Raw genomic sequence first — 25,265 nt, 5'->3', positions numbered from 1 at the left:
CAAATTATTTTTCAAAGCAATGCAGTATACCTAGCTTATTCCTAAACAACTTTTTCTTTGGAAAACAAGCCCCGTGCAGTTTCTGCCATCACGTTGTTTCACGTACTTATTTCTAGAAACCTAGGACATGCAGATTTGAAACTACAGGGGAAAGTTTTAAAAAAAAGTAGATCCTACAAGATGAAAACTCAAGCTATTGTAACAAATATTCCTTTAAACATCAGCCTATTTCAACAATTCAGACAAAAGATTTGGTCTACTGAGAGATCTGGCTTGATAACTAAACACTTTAGACTTCACAAAGTTAACAGTAAGTTACATCTTACCACAAACATCTCAACCTGTTAAAATAAACCAAAGTGAAACTAGAAAAAGCATTGCTAGCTTTGCTTTAGTGCCTAAAGTATCACAGTATCATTAAAAGTAGAAAGAAATCTTATCTTCCCCTTAAGCAGTTATCATGCCATACAGACTTATGTTAACAAAAAAATCCTCGAAAATATATTATCAGAGGGAATGAAAGTAAAGTACTGAGCACATATCCCAGTCGTTCCTTCCAGCAGGGCTTAGTCAACTTCTTCCATGCGTGATGTGTCATCATCTCCTTCAAGGGGCGGCATCTCTTCATTGACAGCAGCAGTGGTGTCATCAGCAGTGGGGTCGTCCTCATCAATACCTTTATTGGAAAACAAAATTCACATAAGGGTTTTTATAAGCCAGGCAATTAGCCAGCCTTCAGTCTTTTACTGCTGTTATACCCATTTCTAAGACTGAGCATGTAAATCTGAACAGAACTAATAATGCTCAACAGGAAGACCCCATACGTTCCCCCAAAGTGTTTCCTAAGCAGGGAGAGAGCATCAAGGCCTTTGTGGAGCTGGGGGCTGAGCTCAACCCCAGCTGTGCTCTCCCCACTGAGCTACCTGTCCTGGTAACTAAGTTTCACATTCCTTCCTAACCACCATGGTTTTCCTCCTTTTCCTTGTGACAGCCCAGTGTGCAGCTCACCTAGCCCCAGCTTGATCATCCTGTAGATTCTGTTTGCATGTGTCTGAGGGTCTTCCAGACTGAAACCAGAGGACAGCAGGGCAGTTTCATACAGCAAGATGACCAGATCCTTCACAGACTTGTCATTCTTATCAGCCTCGGCCTTCTGCCTCAAGGTCTCGATGATCGAGTGGTCAGGGTTTATCTCCAGGTGCTTCTTGGCTGCCATGTACCCCATCGTGGAGTTGTCTCTTAGGGCTTGGGCTTTCATGATTCTCTCCATGTTTGCTGTCCAGCCATATGTACTGGTGACAATACAGCATGGGGATGTCACCAATCGGTTTGACACAACTACCTGTAACCAAGAGACAAAAGTAATGAATGAGTAGGCCTCGAGACCTAGTACTTTATACCTCTCAAGCTTTCACTTTGTGAAATACAGTCTAAGGAACTCAATCAAGCATCAGTGGAGGTAAAATGGCAACTGTCAATGTAGATAAATCAACAGCTATTAACATCACTTAATGCACCTGCTATATTTTGGAGCTAGTGGCTAAATTTCAACACCTTAAGTTTGAGTGCGGCACTCAAAAGGCCTACACAACAGGAGGCAGAGGTAGGATTGCTAGGTTCAAGGCCACCCTGTACTACAATGAGAACCTGTCTCAAAAAAAAAGTCAACACCTTTGAAGTGTTAATAACTAGGGAATGATCATCCACACATACCTTTTCAACCTTTTTCTCCAAAATATCTTTCATGATCTTGCAGAGGTTTTCAAACTTTGTCTTTTTCTCCTCCTGTTTCTTTTTCTCTTCTTCATCTTCTGGAAGTTCCAAGCCCTCTTTGGTAACAGACACTAAAGTTTTCCCCTCAAATTCTTTCAGCTGCTGGACACAGTACTCATCGATGGGCTCGATCATATAGATCACTTCTAAGCCATGCTTTCGAAGACGTTCCACAAAGGCCGAGTTAGCTACCTGGTCTTTGGTTTCACCTGAAATATGAAGTTAAGTTAACCTGCTTTGCACTCTTTTGCCTGGGCTGTCAGATGCTTAAGCATGAGAATACAAACTCAAGACACCACCTGCTGCTCCACATTGTCTCACCTACATAAACACCATCGGGTTCTCATGTATAGTGACCCCCCAAACCAAACACGTGTGGCCTCCTCGAGGCTGGAGAATAAAGGATGAAGACTGCAGCAGGAACTGTCCTTACCTGTGATGTAATAGATGTGTTTCTGGTTCTCCTTCATCCTAGTGCAGTAGTCCTTTAGAGAAACCATCTCATCTCCAGAAGCAGATGTGTAGTAGCGTAACAGTTCTGAGAGCTTCTTCCGATTCTGAGAGTCTTCATGTATTCCAAGCTGAAACAAAACACTCAAGAGTCAGGTTTTCCTGCATTTAAAAAGCATCTCTAAAAAAAAAAAAAAAAAATGTAAAATGAGGGCACGCCTAAGAACTGTTAGTCGTTTAACATGTTTACACCAACCTTTATATTCTTAGAAAACTGCTCATAGAACTTTTTGTAGTTCTCCTTATCTTCTGCCAGTTCAGTGAACAATTCTAAGCATTTTTTGACCAAATTTTTTCTGATGACTTTCAAGATCTTGCTTTGCTGCAACATTTCTCTGGAAATATTTAGAGGGAGATCCTCGGAGTCCACCACCCCTCTAATGAAATCTGTAAAAAGAACCAAGGTATTCCCATCATTTCAAGGGGCAAAACTGACTACAAACTACTCTCGAAAAGCAGATGAAAGAGCCTGGAAGCGGCAGTATGACTTCCTTCACAAGTAAATCCCTCCTCATTATACTTACTCAGGTACTCGGGGATCAGTTCCTCACAGTTATCCATGATGAAGACTCTGCGCACGTACAACTTAATGTTATTCTTCTTCTTTCTGTTTTCAAATAGATCAAAAGGAGCTCGTCGTGGAACAAAAAGAAGAGCCCTGAATTCCAACTGCCCTTCCACGGAAAAATGCTGCAATAAAAGCCAATGGGCGCCAAGTCACTGGGAGCTATTTGACAGGTACACAATCACTTATACAACACAACCTAAAAGCATTTTGCAATCAAAAAGCGAAGGCAAAGAAGGTGACAGGACAAACCTTCACATTTGCTCAACCTTCAGACAAGCTCACTTTGGAGCATCAATAGCACTCACCTTCACTGCCAAATGATCCTCCCAATCATTGGTCAAGCTTTTGTAGAACTCCCCATACTCCTCGTTAGTAATATCATCAGGGTTTCTGGTCCAAATAGGCTTCGTTTTGTTCAGCTCTTCTTGATCAATATACTTCTCCTTAATCTTCTTTTTCTTCTTCTTGTCACCATCCTTCTTTTCTTCCTCTTCTTCATCAGAACCAACATCTTCTATTTCAGGTTTGTCATCAGACTCCTTTTCTTCTTTTTCCTTGTCTTCCTCTTTATCTTCCTTTTCTTCAGCCTCATCATCACTCACTTCTTTATCTCTTTCCTTCTCCACCTTAAAAAAAAAAAAAGACAAGTCATCTCATCTCTGCACTCCTGAGAAGCTGAGCCAGGAAACACCAAGTTCAACAATATCCTAAGGGGAAAAAAATATCCCAAGAAAGGTCAGGACAGGGCTTTTAGCTCAGTAGCGTAAGCACTGGCTGGCAAGCAAGAGGTCATGAACTCATCCTCAGTACCAAAAAAACAAAAAAAAAAGAAATTCAGGACATTTTTATGTTCACTGAGGGTGGTAGGAACCACCCAACAACAATACTAATAGACTGAAGAGTGGCTTGCACACCAAAACCTACAGTGCTAAATGGAAAGGCACTAAGTAGTTAAGAAAATTCACCAGTGTTAGATGTGTCTTCAAAACTGGTTATCTCTGAATAGGCAGACCTTTAATGGTCAGGTTCCAAACAAGCATTAGTCTCCTGAACAGCTCGGGAGCTAGGTGTGGTGTTCCAGGGAAAAACCTCAGCACTCTGAAAGGCTGACAAGAAAAGCCCAGCTTGAACCATTTTACAACTTCGCAAAGGAACTGGAAATGTATCTCAGTGCACGAGGCCCTAGATTCAAACCCATCTTCCAAAACTACCATGCACACAAAAACCTCAAGTACAGATCCTTCAGAGCCAAAAAGTAAAATTTTAGTTTAATCCTTCAGTTATCTACATAAACGAACTAATTTCACAGAAATAGACACTTACAAAAAGAGTAATGGGATAACCAATGAACTGAGAATGTTTCTTCACAATCTCTTTAATTCGCCTTTCTTCCAAGTACTCAGTTTGGTCTTCTTTCAGATGCAGAATAACCTTTGTTCCTCGACCCATAGGTTCACCTGAGAAGATTAATGCACCAAATTTACATCTCAATTATCAAATGAAGATTAGGAAAAATTCGAACAATTCAGCCCTGCCACACCCAAAACGTCTGGGGTAAGCATACACCTCCAACTTTTTTTTTTAACCCATACCAGGGATCAAACTCACGACCACGCGGTTGCAAGGCAGGCGCTTATACTTGCTGAGCTAAATCCCAAGCCCCAACTCCCACACTTTTAAGACCTCACCCAAATTATGCTAGGCAAAGGAAATTCCACATCAACTTCAGGGTTCCCCAGTGCAGCACCCAACCCACGTGGACTGTACCACTTTGCCCATCACCTGCCTACCTGTGTCAGTCCTCACTGTGAAGGACCCTCCTGCTGAAGATTCCCAGGCATACTGTTCATCGTCATTATGTTTGGTGATCACAGTCACTTTCTCAGCCACCAGGTACGCAGAGTAGAAGCCCACACCGAACTGGCCAATCATGGAGATGTCAGCGCCGGCCTGCAAAGCCTCCATGAAGGCCTTGGTTCCCGACTTAGCTATAGTGCCGAGGTTATTGATCAAATCGGCCTTCGTCATTCCGATGCCAGTATCCACGATGGTGAGGGTGCGATCTTGCTTATTGGGAATAAGATTTATGTGCAGCTCCTTGCCCGAGTCGAGTTTACTGGGGTCTGTCAGGCTTTCATACCTGATTTTGTCCAGGGCCTAGAAATAAAAATACACGCATCGCGCACACGGTCCCAAGGTGAACGCAACCCACACCTAACTCCCAGCGGTGCCAGACAACTCACATCTGACGAATTGGAAATCAGCTCCCTCAGGAAGATCTCTTTGTTCGAGTAGAAAGTGTTGATGATCAGAGACATCAACTGGGCGATCTCCGCCTGGAAGGCGAAGGTCTCCACCTCCTCCTCCTCCATGGGCTGGTCCTGGGTCTGGGTCTCCTCCGGCATCTGGAACGCACGCCGAGCCGCTGAGCCCGCCGCCCTCGCTCGGAACTGAGTGGGAGCGAGCGCGCGGGGCGGCCGCTGACAAAGGGATGACCTCATTCCGGATTGCGGCAAGGGCCGGGCGCGTGTGCTCGCGCGGGGAGGCCGCGGGGCCCCGGCGACCCGCGCAGGCCGCTGGCTTCCTCCCCGCCCCGGCGCACGGGGGCGGCCGCTCTACGGCCTTCTGCCCGCGCCCGCCTGGGTCCCTCCCGCGCCCTGCCTCCGCCGGGCAGGCCCCACACCCGTCCCCTGGGGCAGGGAGGCCGCAGGGCCCAAGTGGGGAAGTCGTGGTCACCCCGCTCAGGGCCGCTCGGCTTTCCGGCTCGGGCTCAGTCTCCCGGCCTGCACGGTACCCCAACCCCCGCCACGACCCCCCAAGCCTCTTACCTTGGCTAAGCGACGCGCACAGGGAAGGACGCAGCAGCTTCTGGACGCTGAAGGAACTGGCGCACCACCCCCGCACCTCCCTTATATAGACGCGGGCCCGCCCAGCGCGCGCCGCCTTTTCCAGAAGGCTCCCGAACCTTCCGGAAGAGCCCTCCCCAACCGTCGCCGCAGCCCCGCGCCTGCGCCTGCGCCTGCGCCCTAGCCGCGCCCCTCCAGCCTGGGCGCGCGCGAACCTCGCGCGCGGAAGAACGCGCGCCCTTCCCCCACAGCTGCCTCGCCTGCTCTGTGCGCCTGCGCGGCCCGCTCGGGAAGTCTCGGCGTTTTCCCTGTCCGCCCCAGCGCTGTCGCGCACGCGCTTACCGCTTCGGGGCGCTTTGGGGGCCGAGGTACCGCGCTTGGGTATCTTGAAGTCTGCGAAAGCGAAGTTTGTCCCTTTCAAAGCTGGCGGTGTATAGTGTACGCTCTGGTACCCCAAAGCGGGGCGCGCCGAGCAGGATTGGGGGGCGGGGTCTCGGGGCCCCGGGGGCCTGGGGCGCGTGGCGGGCGCTCTGTCCCTCCCGGACCCTGGGATCGGTCTCGCTGGCCGCCCCGCGAACGGGAACCCCAGGTTCGGCGTTTGCCGCCCCCCGGAGTGCGGAGCGCGGGCCCCGGGCGGGATCGACGGGCTGCGGTCAACGCGCCCTCGTGGAGAGGGGTGGTCACCCGTGGCACGGAGTGCCGCGTTCATGGCGCGGACCCCCCACTTGGGTTCCCCCCACACGCCCAGCTTGCAGGGGGTCCGCCTGGGGCACGTGGCCGCGCGCACGCGCCTGGACCACATGTGTGAGTCGTGAGTTCTCAAATTCATGTGCTCCCCAGGGGTTGCCTCCGCCTTCAGTTTACCTAAAGCATATTTTCACACTAAGGGATTTCCTTGGGGACTCAAGGTCTCCAGGAACAAATCCATGCGCACCAGGTGTCACCACGTCTTTATCCCGTCTTTCTTCTCAGCACAGTACTTAGTGCAGTACTTAAATGTGCCGTGTCCAGAAGCCCCAGACCCCGAGCTGATTCACTTGTCCCCGTTTCACTTGTCCCCGTTCTGAGCCGTCCTGTCCCATGGAGATCAGTTCAGCTCCCCGGGGAGAAAAGCAAGGAGCCAGTGGCTTCACCTTCAGGGACCCTCGGTGCCCGTTCCCGTCCCGGAGGCCCAGGCCTCTCGCTCCTTGGCCTGGCCCCGGCTCCAGGCCCTGGGAACTCTGGAAGCGCTCACGGTGTACAGACTGTAAGGCCTGCCGGCTGGTGCTCTACCCGCCCATCTTGGGGGAAACCAGCTTTTCCGGCCCCGAACCCCCTAGCGTAGGGGTGCTCTGAGCATGTGCTCATGTGAGAGGCCGGATGTAGCTCAGGTCTTCCTGCAGCCTGGGCTGGGGGAGGGATCGGGATCCCGGAAGGGTGAACTTCCTCTGCCTGACCCTGTCACCACCAGCCACTGTCCTGTTCTGGCTTGAGGGGCCCTCTTCCTTTTTATCGAGATTCTGGTCTCTTGTAGATGATGAGCCATCCTAGCCTGTCAAATTCTTTGTCCTCTGCTCCCCAAGGCTGCCCAAGGCCCTCACACTGGCTGCCCCCTCAGCCTTTCCCACCCCTCCCACCACTGCCAGTAGTAACACCCCACACTTAACCACCCAGCCTGCCTCCTCTGATGGTTTCACCACCAGCCCGGGCTGTGCCTTCCCTTTTCCTTCCGGATTAATCTCTGCTGTTGCTGGGCCCCTGGAGGTGCTTCTTGTCCAACAATCCACCTGTGTGCCGGTCTTTCTTCTGCAGTGTTAGGTATTGAACCCAAGGCCTTGTTCAAGCTAGATAAATGCAGTATCACTGAGCTGTACCCCTAGTCCTTTTTAAAATTTTTGACTTATTTTGAGACAATGTCTTGAAAAGTCTCCCAGGCTGGCTTCAAACTTTCGATCTTCCTACCCCAGCCTCCTCAGTGCCTGGACTACAGGTGTGTGCCAGTGTACCTCACTAGTGGCTAGCAGTCTCACTGCCTACAGAATAATTCACTGGAGCACCAACTGGAAAGCATCTGAGCTCCAGACCTAGATGCCAAGTTTAGGAGTTGTCCACCTCTCCTGCTGTCTGGAGCCCTGCCAGCAGGTGGCTTTCTAACTCCCCCAGCACCCCAGCTTCCCACAGGTGCAGGCGCTGACCCTGAATCCTGTGGTCTCTGCCAGGGAGACCTCTGCTTCCTTCCTGTCTCCTTCCTTCCCCATCAGCCTCCTCTGCCGGCTTTCTGAACAATGGATCTAATCCATCACTGTGTTCTGCACATGTAGCCTCCTAAGTGCTGGTTAAACTTGTCCCAAAGTGATTTTTTTTTTTTTGTCTTTTTCTTTTTTATCGGTACTGGGGATCGAACTCACGACCACCTGCTTGCAAGGCAGGTGCTTATGCCGCTGAGCTAAATCCCCAGCCCTCCAAAGTGATATTTTTTCCTTTCCTGTACTGAGATGGAGCTGAGGGCCTCAATCTGGTATTTTTGCTGTGTTTAGGTTTGCTTTGTTTTGGTTTTCTTGAGATCACGTGTTATGCAGACTGACTTTGAACGTGGGATTCTCCTGCCTCACCCTCGATGGAATTACAGGCATGTGCTAAGACTCTTGGCTCTAGGGCCTCATTCTTGCCTTGCACAAGTGCAGAACCACTGACTTGTGCCCCAGCCCCTCAAAATGAACCTTATCCTCAACCTCCAAATGTTGGGGAATCAGAATTTTTCTCCTCCATCTGGGACTTTCCACTGTCCCTCCTCTAAACTGGGATGTAAGGCATAGACTTTGTGTCCACATGGCCTGGGGTCAAATTTACCTCTGCCACTGGGCAAGGGATTGCCTTCTGTGCAGATCTGTAAAAGTGGCCTAAAACTGTCTTCCACATAGATGATGATGTTTATGTGGGCTATTTCTGTTTTGGGACATGGCCCATGGCTGAGCCTGACACACAGTAACTGCTACCTACATTTGTTTTTTTATTTTTTTATTTTTTATTTATTTTTTTTTTTGTCTTTTTCCTTTTTATCAGTACTGGGGATCGAACTCACAACTGCCTGCTTACAAGGCAGGCGCTTATGCCACTGAGCTAAATCCCCAGCTCCCAACTACCTATGTTTGTTAAAATGAAGAAATGGGCCCTGCAGAGCTGGATGTGGTGACCAACACCTGAAACCTTAGCACCCTGGAGGCCTAGGGTGAGAGCTTAAGGATGGTACAGCAACACAAGAGGATTGCTGTGAGTTTCTTGAGACCAGCTGTTATGGATTAAGAACTGGTGGTTGGGGCTGGGGATTTAGCTCAGAGGCATAAGCACCTGCCTTGCAAGCAGGCAGTCGTGAGTTCGATCCCCGGTACCGATAAAAAGAAAAAAAAAAAAAGTATAAAAGAACTGGTGGTCAACTTAATGCCAGCTGGATTACATCAGCATGGCGTTGAGTGAAGATGCTCCACCTGAGGAAAGTTGCCAGGATAAATAGATGGAAAAGAAAGGAGGTATTGAGACATTGGGGCGTTAATGCAATGTTGCATTGAGGCATTGTGGGTTCTCCTATGAGTTGCTGTTTGAGCCCTTGGTTCTCCTGGGGAGAAGCTCTGGTTCTCACATCGAGCACTGCTTTCTGGCTCCGGAGGGGAAGACATGTGCCACTTGGTCTTCAGGATGAACTCGTCACGCTGCTTCCTGGCATGTACCCAACTGTGCTTGTCAGAGGAGCTTGGGGCCTCCGTGTCGCTGAGGATGGCTGTGGTGCCTTTTAGGACAGCCCTGGTCTTTGTTGTGAGTGTGACATCCCACTAGCACAGCTCCTTTATCCTGCTGGCATAGACTTTCTGACTTCACCGCTGACCTTTGGGTCTTCCTGGCACGGATCCGTAAAAGAAGCGTGAGTCCTTCCTGTGGGCTCTGGACCTCCAGTTGGACTTGTGGAGGCGTTGTCCTGAACTCTGGGTTTTTATCTGGACTCATGTGGGACATTGCTGTGGGAGTTAGGCTCTTGACTAAATATTCTATGTCTCCGGTGTTGCGGTTAGATTTCCTGCATTTTCCTGTGTTAACTCCCAGTGACCATTATAAAAATAATATTATAAACTCCATGTCCTGATCCTAATTGTTCTCTGTGTGCAACCCCTAACTACAACACCAGCCCAGGTTACAAAGTGAGTTCAAGGCCAGCCTGGATTACAGAACAAGACCTTGTCTCAAAAAGACAAAAACAACAAAAATATTTAAAACCCTCTGGGGCTAAGGATATAGTTTGGTGACAAAGCACCTGCCTGGCAAGTGCAAGGTTCTGAGTCTGATTCCCAGTTCTAAATAAAATAAAATATAAATTAAAAAAAAATAAAAAGTCTTCTGCCCCGACCTAACTTCACAGCAGCCAGATGGTGGACTCAGTGTCTTGGGGTTCCGCAGTCCCCTGGCCAGGTGAGAACACTCAGAACCAACAGTCCTCAACTCAGAACACCCCGATGGGGCCACAGCAGGATGGCCACGCCCTGTGCTTCCCTTGTCACTCAGTTCAAATACTTTCTAATTTCCCTTTTGATTTCTTCTTGGCCTCATGGGTTATTTATAAACATGTTTAGTTTCTGAACGCGTGGAGGTTTTACAGACATCTTCTTGTTACTGATTACTAATATTAAAATTCCACTGTGGTCAGAGAGGTTTGGATGATTTGAATCCTTTTAAATTTATAAAGCCTTTTTATGGCCCAGATTATGGTCTGTGTTGGTAAATGTTCTGTATGCAAAATAATTACCCTAACACTGTGTGGTGGCACATGGGAGGTCTTTACTTGTGCCGGTTGTGGCTGCCTCAATGTCGTGAATAGACTCAAAACATTTTCCTTTCATGGTCATTTTGACTTTGGGGAAGAGCCAGAAGTCACACGGTAGTAGACCCCTAGATTAAAGTGAATGAGAACGCACCACAGTGCTTTAATTTGGCAGAAATTATTGTAAAGGTGCTGGGCCTGCTGGCACATGTCTGTCACCCCAGCACTTGGTAAGCTGAGCAGGAAGATCACAAGTTCAAGCCCATGCTGGGCAACTTAGTGATTCAGCAAGACCCTGCCTCTGAAATAAATATATAAATAAGGCTTGGGGCTGTACCACTGCACCCTGAAGTTGATCCCCCAGTCCTGGAAAAGAGTTGATGTTTGTGACTGGGAATGTGTTTGCCTAGTATGTGCAAAGACCTGGGTTTGATCCTGGAAACAGTTAAAAAAAAAAAAGTTTAGCAAAAGCTTGGAAAAAGTTGGACAGTTGCACAGAATCAAGTTGTCTTTGGGAAAATCCAGTGATTCCTACTTTTTTTTTTTTTTGTCTTTTTCCTTTTTTTTTTTTATTGGTACCGGGGATCAAACTCACGACTGCCTGCTTGCAAGGCAGGTGCTTATGCCACTGAGCTAAATCCCCAGCTCCCCAGTGATTCCTACTTAAAAATGTTCATTTCCAAGAGAATGAACACAGTTGAGAGACAGATCTGGAGTCAGATGAGACCTAGGCTGGCCCCGCACCAGCCATGTGACGTCTTGTGAGCTACTCAGCCTCTCTGGGCTGGGCTTTCTTATCTGCAACCAGGATGATCATGTAGGGATGCAAGAGTGGGCCGTGGGCTTACCCCAGGAGGCCCTGGCAATTGGCTTGGGGTGCTCTGAGGAGAAAGCACTGTGGTTCTCTTAACAGAGAATCGGGGAGGCAAAGGGATCTATGTCAAGTCCATCCAGGCCCTGGGAAGAAGTGGGAGAGGATCTAGGTGTCACCCTCACAGAAGAGATAGACATAAAGCCAAACACAAACAGGAGTGTGATTGAAAAATCGAGTGGGTATCTAATTTTACCCGGCTTCAAGCACAATCACCCCATTGTCCTAGACACTTTCCACAGCAGCTCTAGAAGTCCTCTTTCGTGAGGGTCTTTGGCTATGCTGTTCTGGATGCCTCGATGTCCCAAATGGATTGGAAACCTAGCCCCTCTTGATCATTTTGACTTGGAGGAAGAGCCAGAGGTCACATGGTGCTGAATGCAGGGAATAAGGTGGATGAGAATGTACCACCATGTTTATATTTGCCGGAAATTGCTGTAAAGGTTTGGGTGCATTGCATGGGAACAATGACAGCCCCTGGCAGTCTTGGCAGAGCCCAGGGCCTCGGGAGGAAGAGCCCTGGAGATAGGCAGCTGGGGCTGTGAGCAGGGTCCATCCTAGGGGTGCCCAGGCCCAAAGTGGCTGGGAGAAAGGTCCTGGGACCCTGTCTCCCCATCCCATCACCCCTCGTGTAAGCCCAGACGAGCGAGTGTGGGTCCCACCCTGGGCCAGCACCAGAAGCTGGACAGGTGTCAGGTAGCACCTGCAGGAACTCATCTTGGGGTGGGGCAGGACACACGGGCTGGCAGCCAATGGGATGAGTTCAGGCAGGTCCCCTGTCCTATTGGGCCAGAGAGAAGTGGAACTCCTCCATATACCTGTCCTTTTCCTTTGAAGTCTCCAAACCCTGAGTCATCTCTGACTTCCGGCTTCAGTTCCCACATTCTGACAGCTGCCAAGTTTTGGTTTCCCCTTTGAACCACACTTTCCCAGCACGTCTGGGACCCAGCCTGGTCCAGGTTTCCGCACTTGATCAGTTCTGCATTCCTTCCTCACTACCCCTTTCCAGTGCAGAGGAACACCTGGGGCCCTGGGACGCCACCTTGCTGCCCTCTGCAGGGGTCTGGAAGCCAGGGCCTGCTAGTGGGTTTATTTATTCCACTTCTCCTGTGCCCTGTGGGGACACCAGCCACACCCTCCCCATCTGGGAGTTCTCCCCACACCCCATGTGCCCTGTCCCCTTGGCCCTGAAAGGCAGACAGTCACACACTGCCAGGCCACACCAGCCTCATCCACCCAGCTGAGTGCCCTCCAGAACTGGTGGAGCAGCTCTGTCAGCACCAAGCAGGAGATTGGGGGGTTCAGGAAGAACACAGAGACAGCGCTTTGTCTTCCTGTTTCCACTGTGGTGTGGGATCAGGTGAAAAGGAGAACCACATGCAGGAGCTACAAATCCTCAAACTCTGCCTTAACATTTGGGTTGGGGAGAGTGGAGATGACTGAGCAGGGCAGCCCGGCTCTTGTGTTTTCAAAAGCGAGACACACAGATCATTTGGCATCAGGAAAAACAAGAACACTGTTATTACCAAGGTCCTGGGGCCAAGGCACAAGGAACCCTGGAGAGGGTCTGGAGGAACGAGAGGCTGAGTTAAGGAAACATCATTTCTGACACTAGCAGCCTTGGTTTGGGGACTCAGGAACACATCGATGTGGGTATTGCACATGAGCCAAGCATCAGAGCATCAGTGTCGGTGGCCTGGACTTCCACGTGGTGCTGGGCAGGCCAGGCTTCAGCACTGCAGGCAAGAAGCGCAGGATAGAGTGCACTGCGGCCAAACGCAGAATCAGGAAAGAGGAGGCCATGGACTGGTTTGGGCAGAAGAATGGTGGGATCATCTTTCTGGCAAGAAGGCCAGAAAATAAAACATTATCAGTGAAAAAAAATACAGAGGCAGAAGTGCAGCTCAACGGCAGAGCACACACCTGGCATGCACAAGGTCCTGGTCCAGCACCCAGCGCCCACCATGCATAAGTGTACATGTTTCATACACAGAGATATCGATACGGCAGGCAGTGCACAGACCTCCAAAGGGGTGTGTGTTGCACTGAATACCCTGCTGGGATTTATGTCTAGCATGCACAAGCTCTGAGTTCTATCTCCAGCAATGCAAATAATAAAAGAGGCAAGAAAAAAAAGAATACTCGGCTGTGTCGCTTTCTGCTTTTCCCTGATTCCCTCTCCCACTCTTGGCAGTGGGAAGAGTTCCTTAAAAACAGGTCCAGCCCGTCGCCCCAAACCCAGCACCTTTGCCACACCCTTGCTTCCACTTGCATTACTGCAGCAGCTGAAGGCCAGACCTGGCCAACCTCTGTCCCCCTCCTACCCCCAGGCCAGTTCCATGCCTTGTTGGCCACAGTCCCGCTGCATGCCTCCTCTGCTCCTGGCAGAAGGGCTGAACTAAGATCACCTGGTCTCCTCCTTTTATCCTGCAGACCCATCTCCAGGCCCAGCGCATGGCGGGCAACCCTGGATGCCTGCAGAATGAGTAACTGGATGTATTGTCTGTCCAGAGCCAGACCCCTTCTGCCCAAAGGGATCGGACCTCTGGCGCCACCTGCTGGTCATCCATTGGTTGTGTCTGAGACTCCACTTAAAAACAGCCCCTAGAAACAGGAGTTTAGGAAATTCAGGGCAGCCCCATTCCTAGACTAAGTATCAACACAGCAAAGTTTAAAATGGTCGTTCAGTGGGGCACCCGCCACAGGGGCGGCCTCCTCCTCCTGGGGACGATGAGCGTAAAGGGTGAACAAATGATATCTCCATTTGGGACCAAGAATCTCTGGCAGGTGACAAGGAGCCCTTCCTTTGAACTTTTTCTGGCAGCAAAGTACCTGCGTGGGAAGATTGTTTGGCTTCGGTGTAAGACGCTGCCAGTGTGATCAAGAGGGGACTCCAAGGAAATTCGCAGTACATTCAGCCTCAAAAATGACTTCACCGACCAGGAGGAAGCCCAAGGGTACAAACAGGATGAGTGGTACTAAGAGAAGTGAAATGCTGCACTGGCTGGCCATGTGGCACACACCTGTAACCCCAGCACTCAGCAGGCTGAGGCAGGAGGATTACTGTGAATCCAGGCCAGCCTGAAGTACATAGTGAGACCCTGTTTCAAAAATAAATGGGGCTGGGGATTTAGCTCAGCGGCATAAGCGCCTGCCTTGTAAGCAGGCAGTCGTGAGTTCGATCCCCGGTACTGATAAAAAGGAAAAAGACAAAAAAATAAAATAAAATAAGAGAGAAAGAAGAAAAAAAATGTTGTCCCTGATGCTAAGGATTGTTTCAAATCCTGGTTGCACTGCTCTGTTCACCATTGTTAGCATTAGGCAAACAACAGACAAATAGCACCAAATCCATTGGGTTAGAATAACACTGTCTTGGCTGGGGATAGCTCAGCAGCATAAGCACCTGCCTTGCAAGCAGGCAGTCGTGAGTTCGATCCCCGGTACCGACAAAAAGGAAAAAGACAAAAAAAAAAAAAAAAAGCTCAAAGAAAGAAATAAAATATAGATGACAATTAAGATAGTTATATTACTGATTTCTCTGAGCTCATTGAAGAGAAGCTTTTGTGTTGGTATTGTTCAGACAATTAAATGTAGACATCTTGTCCTCTGAGTAACTGTGATTTGAAGATAACAGTATGCAGTGTGTATGCCATTGTTACCCACAATTGTTGTGTTTTGAAAGTTTGTTCTATTTTTTCTCTTTAAAGTAAGATAGAAAAAAAAAAGGTTGGCATTATAAATAAAGTAAAAAGTTTTCTGAAATAAAATTAACAGAATATTATCTTTATTCACAAGTTGGAAACTGGGAGTGTGTTTTAGTTTTTTTGTGTTTTTGAGGCAGAGTCTTGCTGTGTCATCCAGGCTGGTCTTGAAGTCACTATGTGGCACAGGATGACCTCAAACTCACAGCAAACCTCCCCAACACTTTTATTATTTTTATTTTGAGACAGAGTCTTGCTACATTGTTAATTGCCCAGGGTGGGCTGGAATTTATTATCCTCCTGCTTCAGCCTCCGAGAGTCTAGGATGTCAGACATCACTGTGCCTAATGCTTTGTTTGTTTGCTTGTTAGACAGGGTCTCACTATGTAGTTCAAACTGGCCTTGAACTTACTATGTAGCCCAGTCTGGCCTCAAATTCACAAGAACCCTCTTGCCTCAGCCTCCTGAATGCTGGGATTACAGATGTGCACTGTCACACCTTGCTGTACCTATTTTGTTGTGTTGTTTTGTTTATTTGTTTGTTTCCAGAGCTGGAGATTGAATTCAGGGCTTTGAGCTTGGTAGACAAGTGCTGTGCAATCTCCCCATGTCCCCCCGCGCCCCGTCATCATTTTAATTCTATCTGAGACAGGTCTTGCTCTTGCTCTGTGACCAGGCTCAGTGATCATGACACTACCTATCCTCTGCCTCAGCTTCCCAGTGCCTTTCAGAAGTGGGATTTCTTTTTTTACAAGAAGCAGTGCAACAATGCAAAACTGGAATCACAGAGTGGAATGCTGGAGACAGCCAGGCTCGGCTCCCGCTCGCCTGATGCAGGGGCTGGGGGACTCTGCCTCCAGCTGCTCCTTGTGTTTTGGCCAAGGTAAGGGCAAAGGTCCATCTGCAGCCTCTCAGCCTCTATCCTGGTCCATCAGTGGCAGAACTGGCCCAGCCAGCCGTGCCGGCGCCTGGGCCCTGTTTGCCTTGTCCCCCAGCTGGGTGGAGTGGGCGTGGAAAGTGGAACTGGGGGAGGAAGGACAGGTCTGGGGTCCCGGGCTGCCCTGTGGCTGGAAGCAGGGCTGCGCCCCAAGCCTCATGTCACAGCTGCTCTGCATGTGGGCTGGGCTCGGAGGACCCTTCCAAGGGACAGTCCAAGCCCCCGGAGGGCACTGTTTCTCCACTGCTTGCTGCCTTCCTTCTCGGGTTCATTCTGACCTAAAGGGCAAGTCTCTGCATTCCTTCTGCCACTGCCACACTCAGAGGACAGGGTCACCTTACACTTTGCCCACCTGTATCCTCTCCATGGCCCCCAAGCCACTCCTCCAGAGCCAGGTCTTTGTCCTGGTTCCTCCACACGCTTTTCCATAAGTGCACTGTCCCGTTGTCCTGGGACAGGGACCCTTCTGGCCATCAGTGGGGCTTGCGATGGACCTCAGTGTGATAAACTGGCAGTCAGGGCATAAACAATAAAGATGACCACAGCAGTGACAGGTCTGTGACCCTCACCGTGGGTGGCTGGATGTCTGGTTAACTTTAGCCTCTAGTGTTGTCTTAGTTACTTATTGCTGAGACAAAATACCCAACACCCAGAGTTAGAGGAAGAAAGGTTTATTTAGCTCCCGGTTTGCGGAGGTTTCAGTTCATAGCCAGCTAGCTCCAAACAGGGGCCTATGGCAGATGGGTACCAGAGGGGAAGGAGTTCGTGGTGGTTACAGGGTAGCAAAAGCAACAAGCAAGGGAGCTTAGCAGCTTTTTCTGCGCCTTCTACACTCTATCTAGGCTATCTGGATTAGGACAGTGCCAAGCCAATCAGTGGACTGATTGAGTAATCACCCTCCCTTCATCTCAGCACTGCACCATGAATCAACCACACACTCTAGATCCAGCTGCCTTTGAAAATGCCCTACCCGTAGCCAGGATTTTGGGGGCATCTAGACACAGCCAAAACAGCTGTTTAACTAGGACAGCAGTTTCAAGTCATAGCTGGTCACCATCGCTGCTCACTCTTGGAGAGCTTTTTCCCTTTGCCTGCCCCACTGAATCTGATGTCACAATGATGTAGCACAGGGAGATCCAGAGGTGCTGGGCCCTGGGACAGACATGTACTATATCTGATTTAGGGGGATACTGGAGCTTTTGGGTCTCGGTGCATCAGCTCCCTGCTGGGAACAAGCATCATACTCTGGGTTTCCAAGCCATACATAGCAGAAACAGGATATGATCCTCCTGTGACAGGTTAGGACACAGGAAGACAGGGACCTGCCCCCCTGGGAACATGCTGGCTCTGCAGACTTTCTCTGTGATGATGAGTGAAGAAAATGCATGATTATGCTCTCTCACTGCACAGGAGAGGTGGCAGAGGCATGGTGACTACTGGAGACCCCAGAGGCCTCCACAGATGAACCCACCAGTGGAACAGAGCAATGAGCACAGCACAATGCAGCGGCTGGTGAGCTGTTCAGACTTCCCCAGGAGAGGATGACTGGCCAGGAGCCATCCTGGAGAGGGGCCAACTGAGCACAGAATCAGAGCAGCTGCAGGCTCCACCTAGCAGCTCCCAGAGTCAGGGTGAGGTGGAACTGAGCTCAAGTCTGCAGCAGGACAATCGGCCGAGCTCCAGCCAGCAGGAGGTACACGGAGTGCTGCAGGCTGAACAAATCCGGCTCCAGCCTCACAGCCAGAGACCCACTGAACTCCAATGGGGCTAAAGGTGCAGGCCTGCCGGGATTACTCACAGCCCAACCATAATGCTGGCTTGCTGGGGTTAATAGCACAGCTCTGGCTCTGTCACTCTGGGACAGGAGAGACATGCCCTGACATGCACATGTTTTTCTTCTCTTGTTTTTGTTTTTATACAAGTGTGAAAATGGTTTCTAGTGTTCTTGTTGTTCTGTTCTATTTTTTTTATTTCACATTCTTTCTTTTCTTCTTGTCTTCTTCACCGTTTTCCAAAGTTTGTGTAACATTTCTTTGTTCTCAGCCTTGCTTTTAATGTCTTTTATTCTAATGTTTTTTATCTTCCTCTATTTCTCTATTTTCTCCTCATCTCTGTTGTACACTAGAAAAAAGAGCTTCATTATATTTGTTTTATACCAAAATACCTGTAATGTGACCCTAACTGGTCACATAGGTTTTTCTTCTCCCTTCTTCCTCTGGGTGACCTAATTGATATGTTAACCATTGCTGCCCTCTACAAATAACAGATGTGGTGCTAAAATAAGGTAACAAAAGGTTAACTGCTGCTAGACTCCTCTGTTCTCTGCTGAGGAAAACAGGATCTTCCCCATTAGCCTATCTCCTGATCCACACCCAAACTGCTTACTCTGTAAACAGTGATATATATATATATATATAAAGGTTGCAAGTATGGGAGGCGGAACACACACAGCTTTTTTTTTTTTTTTTTTTTTTTTTTTTTTTTGGTCTTTTTCGGTACCAGGGATCGAACTCATGACTGCCTGCTTGCAAGGCAGACGCTTATGCCGCTGAGCTAAATCCCCAGTCCCCATACACAGCTTTTGCAATCTCCAACTGCACTGTGTTGCTGGGCCCAGGATACAATAAATTGGCGCTGCTTTTTTAAAATATGTTTTTGCCTCATTTTTTGAACTCAAGCTTGGAGGCTCGTTTGTGGATTACAAGAATCTCCTTTTAAATTTTCTCTCCTAAAGGTAAAATTGCCCTACTGAGGGCATATTTACTATATACAATTTTCTATTTTGTTTTAGGTTTTGTTTTCTAGCCACAAATTGACTTCGTATGGTTAAAAGTGGCAAATTAATACTTACCACAGTTTGTTATTTTGTAGACTGATGCTATTGTTATTGCTGATAGTAGTACTTTAGCCAAGGTGACATAATTGTTTTAATCAATTGTTCTTCTTGGTATCCCAAGACTGAGCTTGCCTAAGGATCATAAACAATACTAAGTCAGTGCCAAAGAAGCAGGGGCTGGGTCAAATGGGCAGCAGTTTTTCACTCCTCAAAAACTGAAGAGGTAGCCTGGCGTGGTGGCTCATGCCTGTAATCCCAGCACTCGGGAGGCTGAGGCAGGAGGATCGTTGTGAATTCAAGACCAGCCTAGTGAAAGGGTTTTGGCCCAGATAGGACACTGTAGCCAGGAAGCAGGAAGCCCCTATCTCCCCTGCCCCTAGGAAGTTACCTGTGATGCCATCTTCCCCCCTGGAAATTTACATATGGCGCCAAACCTAGGACCAATGGGCTACCTGTGTATCCCTAATGCCCGCCTTAGGTTCCACCCCAAACCGAGGCTATTTACAAGGCCCCCACGCCACGTGTCCGCCGGAGAGATCACCAGACACCAGTGGTGGAGGTGCTGGTCATCTCTCTCCGTGTTCTCAGAATAAAGGCTGCTTTTTATTTTGGTTGGAATACAGTTTTTTTTGTCTTTTTCCTTTTTATTGGTACCAGGGATCGAACTCACAACTGCCTGCTTGCAAGGCAGGCGCTTATGCCGCTGAGCTAAATCCCCAGCCCCTAGGCTGCTTTTTATTTTATACTTCTCATCTTTTGGAAATATTTTTCATCTTTTGGAAATAATCCTCTAAAACACCTAACATCAGCATCTACCTGGGCATCAACCTTCATCCCGTCGACTCCCCTAGACCCCAATACAGCACCCTCAGCCAGCAGGAAGTAGTTACAGAGAGAAATCTTCACCCCTTTTCCTAATAATCATAAGATGGGATATGAAAGAGTTGCTGGCCCAGACCGGACACTTTAACCAGGAGAAGCCTCAGCCAAATTAAAGAGCTCCTGCCTCCTCCGCCCCTTAGAGATTTACCTGTAACCCTATACCCCCATCCCTAAGAACCTGCCTCTGGCACCAAACGTGTGCCAATGGGCTACCTGTGCATCCCTAATGCCCCTTGGGGTCCACCCCAGACAGAGGCTACTTATGGGCCTCACTCCACGTGAGAGTGTGTGTGTGTTCCAGAGAGAGACTGCCGCCCTGGGATGGAGATGCTGTGCCCCGGGGGTGGGGGGGTGTCTCTCCCCACATTCCCGAAATAAAGGTTACTTATATTTTATACTTCTTATCTTTGCAGCCACCGCCACCCACTCCTTCCACTCTTTTTTTTTTGTCTTTTTCATTTTTATTGGTACCGGGGATCGAACTCACGACCGCCTGCTTGCAAGGCAGGTGCTTATGCCGCTGAGCCAAACCCCCAGCCCCACTCCTTCCACTCTTTCCACCCCACTCCACTCTTTCCTTCCCCACTCTTTTCTTCCTTCCCCATCCTCCCTTTCTCAGACCTAACACCTAGGATCCAAAGTGAGCTCAAGGTCAACCTGAACTGAACAGCAAGAACCTGTCTCAAAAAGACAAAAAAAAAAAAAAAAAAACCTGAAGAGATAAGATCTTGCAATAGGCTTAAAACCCAAAAGCCACTACAGCCAGAAAACATCTCTGAGAAGCAGTTATTTTCTTTCTTTTTTTTCAATTTTTGAAGCAGTTATTTTCTGAGGGTTTTAAATACTAGCAATAAAATCACCTGCTTGCCATAGCAATTTGCAATCATCAACCTAGGAATTAAAAAAAAATAGAAAATGAGAAGACACTTAAGCAAGATGCAGCCCTAGACTTCCAACTCACCAAAGGCAAACGCAAGGGCAGTGAGCTGGAACAATCTGAAAGCCCCCCCAGGGACGCTCTGAAGAGGGAGCACTGAAAATAACAAAGCAGACAAATGAGGCTCTAGAAAAAAATCAAATCAGAAATCATGTCTCAAATGGCGACCATAATGAAAGACATGGTTAATGACAGAGTGTACGGCACAAACCTGTGATTCCAGCACTCAGGCACCTGAGGCAGGAGGATTGCCACAAACTCAAGGCCAGCCTGGGCTACACAGTGAACTCACGGCCAGTCTAAACTACATGGTGAGACTGTGTCTCAACACAAACAAACAAACAATAACAACAAAAACAAACAAGGAGCTTAGGATAATGAATGAAACCTTGAATGTCCAACATAAGAAAAGAATGGAATCTATGAAACCGATTCACACAAATATTCAGATTTAAAATTCCACTTAAAGTATATGCATTATAATGAGCCAATATGAGGACAGAATATCAGATATGGAAGACAGGATTGCAGTTAGCAATCATGAAAAGAAAGATTTCTTAAGAATAGCAAGGGAGCCCCCTCCCTGCCCTGGTTAGTAACCAGATGGTTTCAAGGCCAGCCGGAGTCGATAGCAACTAAGGCACATAAAGCAACTAAATGCGTGTGTTGTTGGGTTGAATATGCTGACCTGGGCCAGAGGTCTGAGCGTCTCTTGGGAGGATGGTGGCATGCAATACTGCAAACATGGGGGTTTCCTTCCATCTTCTCTTTTTTTTTTTTTTTTTTTTTTTGTCTTTTTCATTTTTATTGGTACCAAGGATCGAACTCATGACTGCCTGCTTGCAAGGCAGACGTTTATGCCGCCGAGCAAAATTCCCAGCCTTTCCATCTTCTCTTTGAAGGCCAGTATTGTTCACACTCTTTTGCTCTCACTGTTCTCACTGTGTTGAATTTGCTAAATTCAATATCCTGCTTTGATAGGTTTTATAATGTTCTGTTTTGGGTTTGATTTTGCTATACCTGATTGAATGGACAACTACTGTGAAAATACAAGACATATTACATTAGCTATTACTGTTATCCTACCCTGAAGTTCTGTACCAATTTCACTGCATTGTTTCAATTGGATTTGTCCTTTCTTGTTTTGCTGTATTTTACTGCCTTCAAAAAAAAGAAAAGAACCATGAAAAATGAAACCAACAACTGCTAGATGATACAGACAAGAATCAGAATCAATGAAAAGGCAAAAGATAAGGGGCTGGGGACTTAGCTCAGCAGCATAAGCACCTGCCTTGCAAGCAGGCAGTCGTGGGTTAGATCCCCAGTACCCATAAAAAGGAAAAAGACCCAAAAAAACCCCAAAACAAAACAAAACAAAAAAATGTAAAAGATAGCGCACAGAAGTCATGTCAGAAGCTTCCCTGGCAGGGAAAAGGAATTTGACATACAGATAAGTGAGGCATTTGGATTTCCACTAGCCATGATAAAACAAAGAAACAAACAAAACACCTACACCAAGGCACATCATAGTCAAGATTCCAGAAATTCAACGCAAGATAGAATATTAAAAGCTGTTAGAGAAAAGAAACAAATCACCTATAAAGGAAAGTCCATCAGAATCAGAATCACAGTAAACAATTCAATCCAAACTCTCAGGTCAAGGAGAGCTTGGAGTGTGGTATTTCAAGCCCTAGAAGAAAACAACCTCCTTCCCAGATGATCTAACCAGCAAGCTATCTTTCAAAATTGATGAAGAAAAAAGATACTTCCATGACAAAGAACATCTGAAGAAAGTCACGACCACCAAACCAGGACTCCAAAATGTTCTGAAGGACAGTCTAGAGTGGTAACAAAGACCATAGCTCCATGAACCCCAAAAGAATGAATCCAGCAGGCAAAGCCTGTAACCAGGCAGAGAAGGAAAAATGGAACCAAAAAAAAAAAGAAAGAAAGAAAGGAAAGAAAAATTCAGAGGTTGAAAGTCAAAGGGTAGCAAAGCTCACTGTCCTCTTGCCCACTTGATGGAGACCTCACCCTGACTGGCAGCTGCTAGTGGTGCCTGCGTTGGAAGTGTTACCCTGCTACCAAAACCACACAAGGATCCAACCAAAAGAGAGAACTGTAGGCCACTGTCCCTAAGGAACCTAGACAAAGAATCCTCAGGAAGATACTGGCAAACAGAAATGCAGCAAATCATCAAGATTGTACAGCATTGGGGGCTGGGGATTTAGCTCAGCGGCATAAGCGCCTGCCTTGCAAGCAGGCAGTCGTGAGTTCAATCCCTGGTAACGATAAAAATGAAAAAGACAAAAAAAAAAAAAAAAAAAAAAAAAAAAGATTGTACACCATGACCAAGTGGGATTCATCCCAGGGATGCAGGGATGGTTCAACACATAAATCAGTGAATGTAATACACTATATTAACAGAACCAAAACCAAAAACTGTATAATCATCTCAGTGATACAGAAAAAGAATTTCACAAATCCAATACCCATTCAGGATAAAAACTCTACAGAAAATTGGAAAAGAGTCTTTATCTCAATCTGATAAAAGCCATCTATGACAATCCAAGAGCCAACATCATATTAACTGGACAAAAACTGAAAACTTTTACCCTAAAATCAGGAACAACACAAGGATGCCCACTGTCACCAATCTATTTGATATAGTTCTGGAAACACTATCCAGAGCCATTAGACAAGAGAAAGAAATAAAAGGAATAAGACAGGAAAGGGAGAAGTTAAATTATCAGTATTTGAGGATGACATGATACTCTACATAGAAAAATCACAAAAACTCCACACCAAAAGACTTCTAGACTTAATAACTCAATGCAGTAGCATAGAAGGATACAAAATCAACACTCAAAACTCAGTAGCCTTCTTGTACACAAATAGCAAACCCACTGAGAGAGCAATTAAGGAAACAATACCTTTCACAATAGCAGCCAAACGCAAAGCAAAACTAAACAAACAAACAAAAACCCACTTAGGAATCAATCTAACAAAGGAAATAAAAGATTTCTACATTGAAAACTACAGTACTCTTGGGGCTGGGGATTTATCTGAGCGGCGTAAGTGCCTGCCTTACAAGCAGGCAGTCGTGAGTTCGATCCCTGGTACCAATAAAAAACAAAAACAAAAACAAAAAAACTACAGTACTCTGAAAAAAGAGATTGAAGAGGATATCAGAAAATGGAGAGATTTTCCTTGTCCTTAGGTTGGAAGAACCTATGTAGTGAAAATGGCCTTCTCCCAAAATTCTTATACAAATTTAATACAGCCCCAATTAAAGCCCAAAAGCATATTGCACAGAATTAGAAAACAATCCTAAAATTCTCTTGGAACCAGGAGAGACCTAGAATAGCAATATCAGTTTTTGGCAACAAAAGTAAGAAAGGTGACCTCACAATCCCTGACCTGAAATTGTACTGTGATTGAAAACAGCGTGGCACTGGGGATGGGGAACCAGAGGGCCACCGGGACAGATTAGAAGAAGCAGAGACAGCTCCAGATACACTCAATCACCTTATTTTTGACAAAGGAGACAGTTTCTTTAAGAAATGGGGCTGGACAAACTGACTTTCTACATGCCAAAGATTAAAGTAGACATAGATCTTTTGCCACGCGCTAAACTAAAATTGAAAGGAACCAAAGAGCCAAAAACTAAAACAGAAACACCAAATCTGCTGGAAGACAGAATAGATAGAACTCTTGAAGACATGTATGCTGTAGGGAAAGACTATTGTAATCCCAGCACTCGGGAGGCTAAGTCAGGAGAAGGATCACCTCGAGTTCAAAGGCAGCCTGGGTTCCATAGTGAGTTCAAGCCCAACCTGAACTACATAGCAAGTCCCTGTATTTCCAAACAAATTTATGAGGAAACCCCAGCTGCACAGAAACTATCACAAAGAATCAACAACTGGGATATCACCTTACTAAAAAGCTTTTGTGTGGTGAAAGAAACCACAAACAGAATGAAGAGACAAACCACAACGTGGGAGAAATTATTTGTCAGTTGTTCCTCAGACAAAGGACTAACATCTAAAACATATAAAGAACTCAAAACTATCAGACTCCCCCCAAATTTAAAGGTCCAATCTAAAAATGGGCATCTGAAATGAACACACACTTCTCAAGTGAAGAGGTAGAGATGGCAAATAAAAATAGGAAAAACACGTGGCCCGGGGTTTAGCTCAGTGGCACAAGTGCCTGCTTGGCAAGCACAAGGTTGTGAGGTTGATCCCAGTACCAAAAAGCAAAAACACAACACAACACCACACTAAAAATGCTCAATATCACTGGTAATTTGAGAGTTGTAAATTAAAACAGCATTGCTGGGGCTGGGGATTTAGCTCAGCGGCATAAGCGCCTGCCTTGCAAGCAGGCAGTCGTGAGTTCGATCCCTGGTACCGATAAAAAACGAAAAAGACAAAAAAAAAAAAAAAAAAACAGCATTGATATTCCCCTTCACCCCAGAAAGAATGGCTACTATCATGAAATCAACCAATAACAAATATTGGAGGAGCTGTGGGGGGAAAGGAGCCCTTCTCCACTGTGGGTGGGAGTGTGGACTGGTGCAACCACTGTGGAAATCAATGTGGAGATTCCTCAAAAA

The 25,265-nt window shown here is 47.2% G+C and overlaps 1 protein-coding gene across 1 annotated transcript; it reads right to left on the bottom strand.

The window, feature by feature from the left end:
* Positions 1-250: 250 nt before the first annotated feature.
* Positions 251-5,846, bottom strand: Hsp90aa1 (heat shock protein 90 alpha family class A member 1). Its single transcript, XM_003463095.5, has 11 exons — positions 5,680-5,846; positions 5,095-5,256; positions 4,642-5,008; positions 4,175-4,308; positions 3,157-3,477; positions 2,808-2,973; positions 2,480-2,670; positions 2,207-2,354; positions 1,714-1,982; positions 1,009-1,342; positions 251-676 (listed from the first exon to the last, which is right to left on the bottom strand). Exons 2-11 carry the CDS (start codon positions 5,254-5,256, stop codon positions 567-569), a joined length of 2,202 nt encoding a protein of 733 aa, XP_003463143.1. The 5' UTR covers positions 5,680-5,846; the 3' UTR covers positions 251-566.
* Positions 5,847-25,265: the final 19,419 nt, after the last annotated feature.

Source organism: Cavia porcellus, unplaced genomic scaffold, assembly GCF_034190915.1.
Source record: "Cavia porcellus strain 051 isolate PalLab524CR breed Dunkin Hartley unplaced genomic scaffold, mCavPor4.1 scaffold_31, whole genome shotgun sequence".
Lineage (NCBI taxonomy): Eukaryota > Metazoa > Chordata > Mammalia > Rodentia > Caviidae > Cavia > Cavia porcellus.
The sequence above is the reverse complement of the archived record's forward strand: the minus strand, read 5'-3'. Positions and strand labels throughout refer to the sequence as shown.